Source organism: Uranotaenia lowii, chromosome 1, assembly GCF_029784155.1.
Source record: "Uranotaenia lowii strain MFRU-FL chromosome 1, ASM2978415v1, whole genome shotgun sequence".
Lineage (NCBI taxonomy): Eukaryota > Metazoa > Arthropoda > Insecta > Diptera > Culicidae > Uranotaenia > Uranotaenia lowii.
Genome location: NC_073691.1, coordinates 102,686,138 through 102,700,641, shown reverse-complemented (window position 1 = coordinate 102,700,641; position 14,504 = coordinate 102,686,138). Strand labels below are relative to the sequence as shown.

Sequence of the window (14,504 nt, the reverse complement as noted above, 5' to 3'; positions counted from 1 at the left end):
TTCAAGTCTGATGATTTTTTTGAGCAAAACATATTTTCTCTACATCGGATAGTGCTTGGAATCGTCTCCTTTCTTTCGGAAGCCATTAAAAACTCATCGGCTAAATAGTGAACGGTAGACAATGTGCAACTCGAGACCCCTTGTCTGCAACTCCGATTCTCTACCTCCCCGTGGTGCTAGCTGGGGTGCGAGCAACCTTAGCGGAGATCAGGTACCCAACCCCGGTGGATGCTTTGGTCGCATGCAAACTGAGTTAGGGGGCTTCGTACGCGTCTGTTCTTCATGTCAGGGGTGACATGCGGAGTGCAACAACGTCCTGGTGGTGTTCGGGACCCAAAACAGCAACATCACGACGGTCCTCCTGCGAGATAGTGGGGTTAGCTGCGGGCCTTGCGAGCCCGTGACTACAAAAAACATAAGCAACGAACAACAAATTTCGGATGGAAATCGGCAAAGACCCAAAGACGAAAAGGGACTAGTTATTGGAAACTTGGAACATGGAACTGCCGATCTCTAAATTTAGTGGGCAGTACCCACGTGCTCTCCAACGAATTGAAGAGCCGCAAATTCGACATCGTAGCACTGCAGGAGGTATGCTGGAAGGGCTCCACGGTACGAACGTACCCAGATGGTCGTGCCATCTACCAGAGCTGCGGCAACACACACGAGCTTGGAACAGCTTTTATAGTGATGGGAAAGATGCAAAAGCGCGTGATCGAGTGGTGGCCGATCAACTCCCGAATGTACCGGTTGAGAATCAAGGGTCGGTTCTTCAACATCAGCATCATCAACGTGCACAGCCCTCACCTCGGCTGAAAGAACGTCGAGACAACTGATGTTAGCTCGGACGAAGGAGGAGAAAGCAGAAGAACTCAGACGGAGGTCTTTGCTAAGAGAGGACTCCTTAGGTCGCCTCTACTGAGCAAAGTAGTAAAGGAGCTAGGAAAGGAGATTGGCAGGGAGGTTGCCAAGGAAGCGGGAAGAAGCCCGGTCGTTGATGAGTCCACTGAAAACCTCAGCAGTTCCCAGCAAGAGGAGCAGGTCCCAATCGCAGGAAGAGGTGCACCAAGGGGCATAAAAAAATGTGGCCTTTTGGAGGCAGCCGACATGGTCGACAAGATGCAGGAGTTTGTGCGAAGCACCAACAACGTGCACACGCACATCAAGACCTGGGTGCCAAAATTGATGGTGCTCCTGCAGAGTGCCGTCAAGGAACGAACGGAGTTGGTGCGGAAGGCCGAGGCTGCAGAGAAGGACCTGGAGGAAGCAAAATTGGTTGCTTCTCAAGGACTTTCGAAGGAGTCCAAGCCAAGAAAAACCGCAAAAAGAGATCGCGACTCTCCCGTCGTGAACGATTCCTCAAAAAAAAGGAAGGACACGGATTATGAGGATGCCGACGGTGAAAGCAGTGCTGGAGGCTGGCGAATGGTTCGCAATAGGAAGGAGAACGTGAAAAGAAAGGTCGTTATGAAACCAGAACCACCCCTAAAACCCAAACCTCAACGGGTGATGTCCAGGGGTGATGCGCTTATCGTGGAAGCGAAAGAAGGCACAACGTATGCGGACTTGTTCCGGAAGTTACGCGCAGAGCCAAAGTTATCTGCTCTTGGTGAGAGCGTCACCAAAACAAGACGCACCCAAAAAGGCGAACTGCTCTTCGAGCTAAAAAAAGACCCGGCGGTAAAAAGCGCCGACTTCAAGGAGCTTGTCGAAAGCACCCTAGGCGATGAAGCGACTGTCCGAGCGCTATCACAGATCGCGTCCATTGAATGTAAGGACCTTGATGAGTTTACCACTGCAGAGGAGCTCGAGAAAGCTCTCTCCAGCATACCTGGCATGAGCAACGAATCGGTAGCTATAAAAATAAGAAAGGCGTACGGTGGAATGCAGATTGCAACGATTCGCCTCTCACCAACAGCGGCCAACACGCTACTGACGGTAGGAAGTGTAAGAGTAGGGTGCAACGCTGCTTCAACTGCTGGGATTTTGGTCATCTATCCCGAAGCTGCAATGGACCCAACCGGTCACGATGCTGTCGAAGATGCGGTGAAGAGGGACACTTCTCTCGAGAATGCAAAAATCAGCCGAAATGTGTGCTATGCAAGCAGGAGGATGGAAATGTCCACGAAACTGGTGGCTTGGACTGTCCGGTATATATAAAGGCAAAGGCAAGCCAGTAAAACTGGAAATAATCCAGCTAAACCTCAACCATAGCGAGATTGCACATCTTCTGCTGGAGCAAACGGTAGGCGGAAAGAAGTGTGATGTGGCGCTTTTATCAGAACCATACAGAATCCCGTCAGGAAACGGTAATTGGGCAGCGGACAGGTCTGGCTCAGCTGCTGTCTACGCCACGGGACGTTTTTCCTATCCAGGAGATAGTGGTAGATTCTCGGGACGGATTCGTGATTGCCAAAATTAACGGCATCTTTTTCTGTAGCTGCTACGCTCCACCAAGATGGACGATCGGGGAGTTCAACACAATGTTGGATGAACTCACTCACGAACTGACAGGAAAGGCCCCTGTTGTAAGTGCAACAACCCAAGGGGCTACAGTCTACTAGAGTCCTTCGCAAGACTGGAAGTTGAGCTGTGCAACACTGGATCCATCAGCAACTATTATCGCAAGCATGGAATACCAGACAGAACGTCAGTGATCGATATTACCTTTGCGAGTCCATCATTAAAAACTGATATGAGTTGGAGAGTGTGTGACGATTATACACACAGCGATCACCAGGCGATACGCTCTAGCGTAGGAAACCGAAATCCGGTGGCAGTAAGGCAACTGCCAATGCACGAGCGGAGATGGAAGACTAAAGTTTTCGACAAGGAAGTGTGCACCGAAGCTGTATACATGCAGGACTCATCCCAGGTCCATAATGCTGAGCAGCTGACGAAAATGATGGTAGCGGTGTGCGACATGACCATGTCCAGAAGAAATACACCGAAGTGGTGGCGACGACCGGCTTACTGGTGGACTTCAGAAATAGCTGAGCTTCGTACTAGCTGTCTAAAAGCTAGACGACGAGCTCAACGGGCGAGAAATGAAGCCGACAGAGAAACGAGAGGTGCCGTTTACCGAGCAGCCAGGGTGGCACTTGAGCGAGCGATTAAAGCAAGCAAAGAGAACTGCTACAGAGCGTTATGCCAGAGCGTAGATCATAACCCATGGGGCCAAGCCTATAAAGTTGCACTGGCGAGATTCGGTGGCCCAAGGTCGCCGACTGAAAAGTGTCCGGAAAAACTGAAAGAGATTGATGCACATCTTTTCCCGCAGCATGGCCCGACGCAGTGGCCACTTACCCCGTACGACGCGGGTTCCCACGACATCGAGCCAGTAACGAATGAGGAACTTGTGGCTATTGCTAAGAAACTTGCGGTGAATAAGGCCCCTGGTCCGGACGGAATCCCAAATGCAGTACTGAAGGTGGCGGTACAGACCATTCCGGATACTTTCAGAGTGGTGCTACAAAAGTGTCTCGATGAGGGAGCGTTTCCCAATTTGTGGAAAACGGCGAAGCTGGTGCTACTACCGAAACCTGGGAAACCCCCAGGGCACCCGTCATCATACAGACCCATTTGTCTGCTGGACACCCTTGGTAAGCTACTGGAGAGGATAATGTTCAACAGACTTATTATCAACACAGAAGGCGAAAGTGGACTGTCGGACAGACAGTTCGGTTTTCGAAAAGGGAGATCTACGGTGGACGCCATCCGAATGGTGACAGAGTACGCGAAGCGCGCATATAAAAAGAAGCGGACAGGTGTTCGTCACTGCGCCATCGTGACAATTGATGATAAGAATGCCTTCAACAACCTTCAACAATGCCAGCTGGGAAGCGATTGCCAAAGCGCTTCACAGGATGCGTGTTCCCAATACCCTCTGCAGGATAATAGGAAGCTTCTTCGAAAATCGAGTCCTGTCGTACGAAACCGAAACTGGGTTACAATCTACTGCCCTAACAGCGGGTGTTCCACAGGACCTGTGCTCTGGACTGCCATGTATAATGAGGTGTTAACGTTGAAACTACCAGCAGGCGTGCAGATAGTCGGATTTGCTGACGATATCGTGCTCATGATCACTGGCGAAACAATTGAGGAGGTAGAAGACCTTGCAACGGTGTCCGTAGAAAGGGTTGGCATCTGGATGGAGGAAGTTAAGTTTTAAATAGCTCACCAAAAAACCGAAGTTCTGCTCGTGACCAATAAAAGAGTTGTGCCGCACATGGAGATTACTGTTGGGGGGCACACGACATCTTCAAAATAGCAGCTGAAATACCTTGGAGTAATGGTCGACAATCGCTTAAGTTTTGGTGCACATGTCAAATACTGTTGTGAAAGTCATCGATTCATTGGCCTGGATTATGCCGAACTGCCATGGTCCAATGAGTAGCAAGAAACGTCTCCTTGCGAGCGTAGCACTGTCGAAACTACGATACGGAGGAGCGGCCTGGAGCTCCGCGTAAGAGGTAGAGCGCAACAGATCCAAATTACGGAGCACACACCGGTTGATAGCCATGCGAGTTTCCTGTGCGTACAGGACCATATCAGCAGATGCAGCTTTTGTCATCGCGGACATGATTCCCATCGACATAGCTCTGGCGGAGGATATGGAATGTTACAAAGCAAGAGCTGTTAGAGGAGTGCGTAAAATTCAACGAGCAGCGTCAATGCTCAAGTGGCAGGAGCAATGGGACGCATCGAACAACGCAAGGTGGACGCATAGGCTAATCCCCAAGACTTTCAGACTGGGTAAATCGGAAGTATGGAGAGGTCAACTTCTACCTGACGCAGTTCCTTTCGGGTCATGGGTGCTTTAAGCAATACCTTCATCGGTTTAAGCTTATCAGCTCGCCTTATTGCCCGGAATGCGTAGAGACGGAGGAATCGGCAGAACATGCTATCTTTGTCTGCCCCAGGTTCAATTCAAGGCGTCAACAACTTCAAAATTTGAACGCTGAGAATATAGTGAGTGAAATGTGTCGCGACGAACAGTCGTGGCGTGCTATAGTCGAGGAAATCTCGCAAATCATGCGCGATCTGATAAGAATCAGGAAAGATGATGAACGGAGAGAGCGAGATAGTCAACCAAATTTGACAAGCTAATGGAAGGTCTTGGGCCTCGTATGACACTTTAATTCAAAAGCAACGCGATCTTAGGGCGCGGTATAACCCTAATCTGGACTCATACGTGTGGTGGGACTTAAAAGGTCTCACGTACTCAGCTACGACCTTTCCTGCAGCAAAAGGAAGCGGAGATACCATTCGAGGTGGTCGTGTCGGGATTCTAGCTTGGTAGTTTCTCAATCGGCCATGCCTTGGTGGTTAGAAATCCTGCGAAAGTGGTTGCTGTGACGGGCGCGAGTTACTTTGAAAGCGTTACCTAACCGGCACACGTTTCGAGGTCCCCGGGATAGTGGATACTGTGACGGGCGTGAGTTATTATGAAAGCGTTACCTAACCGGCGCACGTTTCGGGGTCTTCCGTACCAGTCTGAAGTTGGCGATAGTGGAAAAGGAGAAGGAGGAAAAAGGAGAAAAAGGATAAAGCAGAACGATGATCAAGGAGAAATTGAGGAAAAATTGAGAAAGAAGAAAAGGGTGAGATGTATAAGTGCATGAGCACAGCCTACCCCTTGATGTAGTATCATAGGGTGAAACCAAGGGGCACATCTGGCACACGAAGCCCAAGGTGGTTTTAGTGGGACGAACCCACTCACGGCAGAAACCACCCGGCTGTTATGGTTTGAAGTCAAATTTCCATCTTGTAAAAAAAAAATAAAAAAAAGAAAGCCCTCACCTCGGAAGTACCGGTGCAACTAAGACGAATTTTACGGGCAGCTGGAGCGTGAATACGACCGTTGCCCAAAACATGATATTAAGATCGTTATCGGGGATTTCAATGCTCAGGTCGGCCAGGAGGAGGAATTCAAACCGACAATTGGAAGGTTCAGCGCGCACCAGCTGACCAACGAAAACGGCCTCAGACTTATTGATTTCGCCGCCTCCAAACGAATGGCCGTACGTAGTCCTTTATCCAGCACCGCCTCCCACACAAGTACACCTGGAGATCACCGTACCAAACGCAATCACAGATCGACCACGTTTTGATTGACAGCCGGCCGCCAACATCGAGTCAGACCACTATCTGGTGATGGTGAAGATGCGCCCAAAACTCTCATGGCCCATGAAAATCATGGGCGAGAACGGCTTTTCCGGGAAGCTGATCAGACTGATCAAGGCGACGATGGATGGAACGCAGTGCTGTGTGCGGATTTCGGGTGAATTGTCGAGTTCATTCGAATCGCGCAGGGGGCTTTGACAAGGTGATGGTCTATCCTGCATGATGTTCAACGTGGCGCTAGAAGGTGTTATTCGACAAGCGGTGGGCGAAATGCGGGGCACAATTTTCAACAGATCCAGTCAACTTATCTGCTTTGCCGATGACATTGATATAGTCGGCAGATCATCTGCGGCGGTGGAAGACATCTACCGCAAACTGAAACGCGAAGCAGGAAGGATTGGGTTGATGATTAATACGTCCAAGACGAAGTAAATGCTGGTCTGCGGATCCGAGACTGACCGAACTCGCTTGTTCAGTAATAACAAGGTCACGATCGATGGCAACGAGCTGGAGATAGTCTATCTCGGATCACTGGTGACCGCAGACAATGACACCAGCCAAGAGATCCGGAGGCGAATTATCAGCGGACGTCGTGCCTACTATGGACTCCACAAGCAACTGCGGTCGATTTTTTTTCTGGGATTTTCATCCTCTTGGATGATTCATCCCTAGGTCCCTAACTGCGGTCGAGAAGACTTAGCCCTCGCACGAAGTGTAACCTGTATATGACGCTCATTAGACCGGTTGTTCTCTACGGGCACGAGACATGGATATTGCTCGAGGAGGACCTGCGTACACTCGGAGTATTCGAGCGACGAGTGTTAAGAACCATCTTTGGCGGCGTACAGGAGAACGGAATGTGGAGGCGAAGGATGAACCACGAGCTCGCGCGACTCTACGGCGAACCCAGTATCCAGAAGGTGGTGAAGGCTGGCCGGATACGCTGGGCGGGACATGTTGCGAGAATGCCGGACGACTGTCCTGCAAAACAGGTGTTCGCTACGAATCCGGTAGGAACAAGACGAGCGGGAGCGCAACGAGCGAGGTGGTTAGACCAAGTGGAGCGTGATGTGGCGAACGTGGGGTGTCCGCGAAATTGGAGAACGGTTGCCATGGACCGAGTGAATTTTAGGAATTATGTTCGTCAAGTTATGTCATGAGACGGAATACTGTGTAAATGAATAAAATAATAAAAACTCATCGAATCATGACCCGGATTGCAAGAATGCTGAAATTTGAACCGATAAAATTCCTTGTTTTTTGCCGGAACTAAGAATTCATGAAAATTTTCTCGCCGATTAAGATATTTTTTAGTTTATTATCACAAGTTCGGACGGATCTTCGAACTATTGTGCTTAAAACCCGGAATCACTGCTTCAAACAATATTTCTATTGGATTTCCTACTTGTCGCGCTTCAAAACACCGTGGCATCAGCTTTGTCGCGCTTTCCAATGCGTTCAGCATGATAGGTCTCCGCTTTTTCCATGGAGATCAAATCAGAGCAGGTATGTCGTGTGAAAATGTTGCGCTGCTTGTCGCCTCAGCATGACATCAACCTACACTGTAAATTTTTGCCTCGATTTCCAGCAAAAAAAATTGCTGGAAACGTTCAGCAATCAAAATTTTTGCTGGAAACCAGCAATTGGTTTTCGAATTGCTGGATTTTTCAGCATTCGTTTGTGTTCTTGTCATTTTTGCTGAAAAATCAGCAATCGGTTTTCAAATTGCTGGACTTTCCAGCAATTGATCTAGTTTGCTGGAAAATCAGCAGTCGAGTTGTCAATTTGGAGTTTGTTTTTGCTTCGTACGCTGAAGCAAGGTGAGATCTTATTTAACGAATTTTGGTAAAACTTATATAATTATTTTATTTGCCCCTATTTTCTAGCAACCAGATAACAAGTCAAGGGTGAGTTTTTCATGGACAGATAGATATTCTCTAAAATATTCTAATCAAAGCTATTTTTACAGGTGGCGGATGATCAACACTCTGGCACAAAGCTGCCAGCCTGGTGTTATGGTATATTGAAAAAAAAATCTGTTTCTGGAAATAAATATATCCCTTTATTGAAAAAAGGGAGGAAATAATTGTTTTATTGCTTATTATATGCACAACCAAATCAAAATTTAATTTCGAATTAAAATATAAATCTGATTCTAAATACAGCCGGTTGTGTTGAAAGAAATAGCTGGTTTCCAGCAATCTGGATTGCTGATTTTCCAACAATTTGAATTGCTGGAAACCAGCATTAACGTTTGCTGTTTTTTCCAGCAATTTAAATTGCTGAAAATTTTGCTGGAAAGTCAGCGGGACAAAAACCAGCAAAAAATTGCTGGTTTTCAGCAAAAAAAAATTTGCTGTGTACACTGTAAATTTTTGCCTCGATTTCCAGCAAAAAAAATTGCTGGAAACGTTCAGCAATCCAAATTTTTGCTGGAAACCAGCAATCGATTTTCAAATTGCTGGATTTTTCAGCATTCGGTTATGTGCTTGTCATTTTTGCTGAAAAATCAGCAATCGGTTTTCAAATTGCTGGACTTTCCAGCAATTGATCTAGTTTGCTGGAAAATCAGCAATCGAGTTATCAATTTGGAGTTTGTTTTTGTTTCGTACGCTGAAGTAAGGTGAGATTCTATTTTACGAATTTAGGTTAAATTAATATAATTATTTTATTTTCCTCTATATTCTAGCAACCAGGCATCAAGTCGAGGGTGAGTTTATATTGTACAGGTAGATATTCCATAGAAGATACTTATCAAAACTATTTTTACAGGTGGCGGATGATCAACACTGCGGCACAAAGCGGCCACCCCAGAGCCGGTTTTAGAAAGTTGTAAAAAAAAAGTTTTTTTTTTAAATAAATAAATCCCTTATTGTAAATGGGAGAAAATAATTGTTTTTATTGCTTATTATATGCACAGCCAATATTAAACTGTAATTTTGAATTGAAATATAAATTTCATACTAAATACTGCCGGTTGTGTTGAAAGAAATAGCTGGTTTCCAGCAATCTGGATTGCTGATTTTCCAGCAATTTGAATTGCTGGAAACCAGCATTAACGTTTGCTGTTTTTTCCAGCAATTGAAATTGCTGGAAATTTTGCTGGAAAGTCAGCGGGACAAAACCAGCAAAATTTTGCTGGTTTCCAGCAAAAAAAAATTTGCTGTGTAGGGAACAGTCAATTGAGTTTGACGAACCAAGAGGCTTCACAGTCACAGTTTTTTGACTAATGACGATGACTGATGCCAAGCCTGCCTAAAGCTACTAGTTTTCTCGTTATTCAGCATGATAGAAAAAAAATCCTAGGAAACATGCCTCAGGAAAACTGCTCTAGTTCATATATTACACGTCCATAAAATATTTGCCTTATGCATATGAAAGCTGAAGTTAATGTGTACATCACGAAGCCAAGAAACATTTTTTTTTTCAATGAAAGGGTCACAAAAAACTGTTTGAGCGGTGGTAAAGTTTTTGAAAAAATATGACTACAAAATTTAATCTAATTCTGACATTTTGTTGTCTTTAGATTTTTGATGCAACAAAGATTAAATTAACTGATTTTTTTTAAAAGTTCACTACTCGATTTTTTTCAAATTTAAATTTCATCTGTTTTTTGTGGCTACTCGGAGAGCAAACAAACCCGTTCTGCTGGACGCTTTCTGCTTGTAGTTCAAGAAATTCAGGAATGATTTTAAGTTTATAATTTTCATATTTTTGTGAAATCTCACAGCGTAAATTGTTGCACCTCATTAGAATGTAGATTAAATTTACTTCCAATGAATATACCTTTTAATATACCTTTTAATGTAATATATGAACTACAGCAGTTTTTCTGAGGCATGTGTTTTCGGATTTTTTTTTCTTTCATGATGAATAATGAGAGAACTATAAGTAGCTTAAGGTATATATAATGTTCTAAACATATTTTACCGACATTACAAGGTTTCTAACACGCCAAATGTTTTAACGATTTGTGCTTGTAGTGTCAAATTGACACTCCTAAGGCTGATAAGGGTAACGAAACCTGATGCGGATGAGGGTTAATTAATCTATCTGGTATTTTGTTGCCATTGTTTGACCAATCTTAGTGAGAACTTTGAAAAAAAAAAATCCTTATTCTAACATTAAATATGAATCTTGATCGACTCGATGAAATCTGCGATGCTTTTCATAACTCTCTAATCCATGTTTTGCTTGCTACGCTTGATTGCATGGAAATTTCCCATAGTTAAATGAATAAAAAATTAAAATACGGCTTAGCATTTAAAGCGCTTTAAATTTCTTTGTCACATGTGGCCTCAGATATAAAACTTTTTAGAAATTGTAAGTACAGATCTGAAACTTAGATACAATTAGTGTTTTGCACTGACACTAGCTGACAAAAAATCGCGTCCAAAAACTTTGAAAATATGGTAATTGTGTAAAGTGTTAAGTGAGGTACACGATCTGACGTTTCCACTTTTTTTCTGGACCTGGGCTAAACACACATTAGGTCTTTAGAGAGTTAAGAATAAATTAACATCCTGAAATATGTCTGGCGTTTTTTGCATGACCAGTTTTAATGGAGTTGTTTACCACTGTGCTACGACGTAAGTCCGCTTTAGTTTTGGATTTTAATAAGTTTTTTGTTATGTAGACCAAACAATTACAATCATACAAAATGACCTAAGTAATAATCATTTCATTTACCTGTTTGTGCTTGTTTCTGTTGCGAAAGGTTCTGCATAAATGTTTCTGACAGGCGGCACGCGCCTTGGCAGAGGGGGTGGCACTGGATTATACCCATCCATTATGGTGTCACAGTCGTTGTATTTCATCGATTTCATAGTCATTTGGACTACTCCTCAATCGACTTCTGGTGTTTCGATGAAACAGCGCTCGCACTTAATGGTCTTTTCACACCTGGTGCTGTTCAATCATGTTATCACTCCACTGCACCGCTAACGTGCACCACTAGCAGCCACAGGGCTGACTTTTTTGTTTCCCAATTCTTATAGATCGCTTGTTTTCACACAAATACATCACTATAAACTTTTACATAAACTGTCTTTACGTTACATATAATTACAATTCCGTATTTCACATTTTCAAATTTTCAGTTTATTCTGCTATTAATCAGTAACAATAAAGCTCGCTGAGAAGGATAGTTTGATGTTAGAACCTGGATTAGATTGATGTTTCTTAGTCAATGAGACGTCAGAAGGTAATATTCAAAGAAAATTATAAATCGAAATGTGAGGAAACTGCTTCCGAAGGCTTGATGCGCTCAAGTGAATCGACAAATCTCAGTGGTAGAAATATTTTCATCTCGAGCAATATTCGAACGAATGACACACAACTCTAGTAGGGTCCACGCGAAGAATATGATTCAATTAGTCTTGATTTCATTTCATTTAAATTTGATTTCATTACTTATGCCACACTGCTTGCTGGTGCGCCGCTCTATGTTCCCGTCGTCGATCCGACTCGAATAAAACGTGTACGACACAGCCAGTAGAATCCCATTCCGTGTTTCCGTCGCACCGCTAAGCCAAACATACTAACAACACCATACTGTAAGGATGGACGGCGGAATGAGGATATAAGCACACTTGTATAGGTATATCGGTTTCAAAATTGAGGCAACTTTCAGTCGACCGAACAACGTAGATGAATACGATTTTACGGCCTGTCTGTACATTGCCAGCATTAGTGGCACCTCTCGAGGAACAGCCAGCACCCACCCGGCGCACGAGGAAAATCTCCACACAGGTTTTCATTCAAGGGTAAATTAGTGCTGAATCCAGATTCGAAGATTCGCTCGAACCAAGCGAGATGACACAGAATGATGCTCGAAAGATCATCGCCACGATTCATCGTTCAGTTATGAAATAGGATCTATAATTTAACCGCAAAATTTAGCAAAGCGATTTTAGGCGTTTTTCTTCTTGGTTTTAACAACTAGCTTCGAAACTTGTAGTTATCCGTTATTTACATGAATATCACAAATCAAATTAAAGATTAAGTCAAATCATCGCGTTATTTTTAAATCAATTTATTGTTCAATATTCCGAAAACTTCCAAGTTAATGAGACTTTCAAGTTAATGTTTCAGCATAGCATTTTTAAGAATCAGATTCTTATTTGCGCCTTCAAGTGTGCAATTAGAGATTCGCATTACGATCCAGTTGCAGTTCTTGTGATAAAATCACATTTCAGTATGTTTTTTTGTTCATGCAGCAGCTTTATGAGAAATCACACGTTCTTTTGAGGCCAAAATTTCTTACCACTGGGGAAAGCTAGGTATTTATTTATTTATTTATTTATTTATTGCAAACAGATACATAAAATTAATACATTTTAGATAGTACTCCAATGGCTTCGCCGTTTAAGGAGTTGTTATTGATCTTAAATTCTATAATCTATGATCTAATCAATAATAAAGCGATAAAAAAAAAAAAATATGTACACAAATCATGAAATTAAACTCAGCAATGAAAATAACTTAAAACTAAATGAACAATAACATAAATTCAAATGTAAACATGATGCAGGTTAATTTTGATATAATGAAAAAATATTGCACGATTTTAAAAGTGTTGATGATACATTGGAATTAAGAAGAAACTGCTTTATAGAATTTTTGAAATGACCATAATTGCGAAACGGACCACACTTTTCTTCAAGAAAGTTAAAAAGTTGTACGCCTCTGAAGGCTAAAGAACGTTCTCCAATAGTTGTACTGACCGAAGGGCGGGTTAACATATTTCTATTACGGGTTAAGTATTGATGATTGGTACGATCAAAATATACATTGCAGTGTGTGCTATTTGTAACGCTCAGATAAATAAAACAACAAATTTGAAATATGTACAGGCCTCTTACAGGAATTAAGTTATTATTTACATTGTAAAGTTCAGCAGAACGACTGCGATATGGAAGATTATTGATAAGACGTAGGATTTTATTTTGTGCTACTTGAAGTTTATTAATTCGAGTATTACAAGCATTGCCCCAAGAAGAAATAAGGTAAAGCTTAGTTCTTTTAGAAATGGGACAGTTACGAATGCCTGTATCTCAAAAACCATTCGTTGGAACCAAATACTTTCTATGAAGAAAAAGAAGGTAATGTTATGATCTTTCATGAAAAAATTTGAAAAAAAATATTTACCGTTTTTTGTTAAAGAAATTTCTACTTTATTCTTGGTATCTCCCATTGGCCGACGCACACTTTTTTCAGTCGTGGTATTGATCAGTTTCTCCAACTTATACTTCGTAAAATCTATATTTAAGGTGGCTTCACCCTCCTTCTTCAATTTCTGATACTTTTTGGTCCAATACTTCTCTGGAAACTGGAAACTGGAAGCATTTTAGTGGATTCAGTTGTTTCGAAATGAACAAATTTGATTATTTTTTACCACATTTTTGAACGTTTTTTTTTCGGTATCGGTTTTACAGCTTAAGAGCTTTGGAACTATCAAAAAATGGTTGTTTGAGGTTGGATTTCAATGAGTCATTACTACGCAACACTTTCAGTTTATCGGAGAAAATTGTTTTGGACATTTCAGCGATCTACCCTTAGTTTTTCGTTTATTGAAAATTAAAAATGCTGGTATGAGACTTGACTTCCTTGATGATCCTTAACCGTTGTTGCCGATCATGTGCTTCACTTCAATGCTTGATTTGAACTTTGTGGACATTATTGACAGTGTTTGCATACTTATCCACCACAAAAACTCAGTAATTCTTTGAATAATCAACGGTTTTGTCAGCTATCAATTTGATGATGACGTATTTTCAAGGAAACTGTGCAAAATTATTTTTTTCTTTTTCTCTTGCATCGTACATATCTCAAAAACGCGTAAATTTTAAATTTTGAAAAAAATAGGTCGAATAGTACTTTTTACAGGCAACAAAATGCTGTCAAAATTTTTAATATCCAATAACTAGTTAACGAGCTATTAGCAAATGAAAGTGTCCCATTTCTAAAAGAACTAAGCTTTACATTAATAAAGACTGAAAAAGTGAATGATAAATTATATGAAGAATATTAGACGGAATCCTATGTTTGACTTTACAAACTAGACCTGTTACTTTGTTAAGTTTTTGTAATAAGTTATCGATATGTAAGTTCCAATTCAAACAGTCATCTAAAATAACTCCTAAATATTTACAGTCAGTTACAACTTTCAAACTAGGAAAAACAGATTTAGTAAGAATTAAGGGATTAGAATTTTGCCGTTGAGAAGTTTTGAAAGCTATGATGTTAGATTTATCTATATTTAAAGTTAATTTATTTATACGAAAAAAATCGATCAATAATGTCATATCGGAACACAGGTTATTGTCATTTTCTTCTGAGCTGTTATTGTTATAAAATAATGCAGAGTCATCTGCAAA

The 14,504-nt window shown here is 42.2% G+C and overlaps 2 protein-coding genes across 2 annotated transcripts in view; both read right to left on the bottom strand.

Annotated features, from left to right (window-relative positions):
- LOC129751311 (teneurin-a) overlaps positions 1 to 10,961 on the bottom strand; it is a 282,980-nt gene extending 272,019 nt beyond the window's left edge. Inside the window, exon 1 of the mRNA XM_055746744.1 lies at positions 10,816 to 10,961. Within this exon, the coding sequence (XP_055602719.1) occupies positions 10,816 to 10,958 (143 nt within the window). The 5' untranslated portion in view covers positions 10,959 to 10,961. The remainder of the gene's footprint in view (positions 1 to 10,815) is intronic.
- A 237-nt stretch (positions 10,962 to 11,198) lies between these two features.
- The window catches only part of LOC129751327 (uncharacterized), a 197,142-nt gene continuing 193,836 nt past the window's right edge, over positions 11,199 to 14,504 (bottom strand). Inside the window, exon 8 of the mRNA XM_055746771.1 lies at positions 11,199 to 11,260. Coding sequence (XP_055602746.1) covers positions 11,242 to 11,260 — 19 coding nt within the window. The 3' untranslated portion in view covers positions 11,199 to 11,241. The remainder of the gene's footprint in view (positions 11,261 to 14,504) is intronic.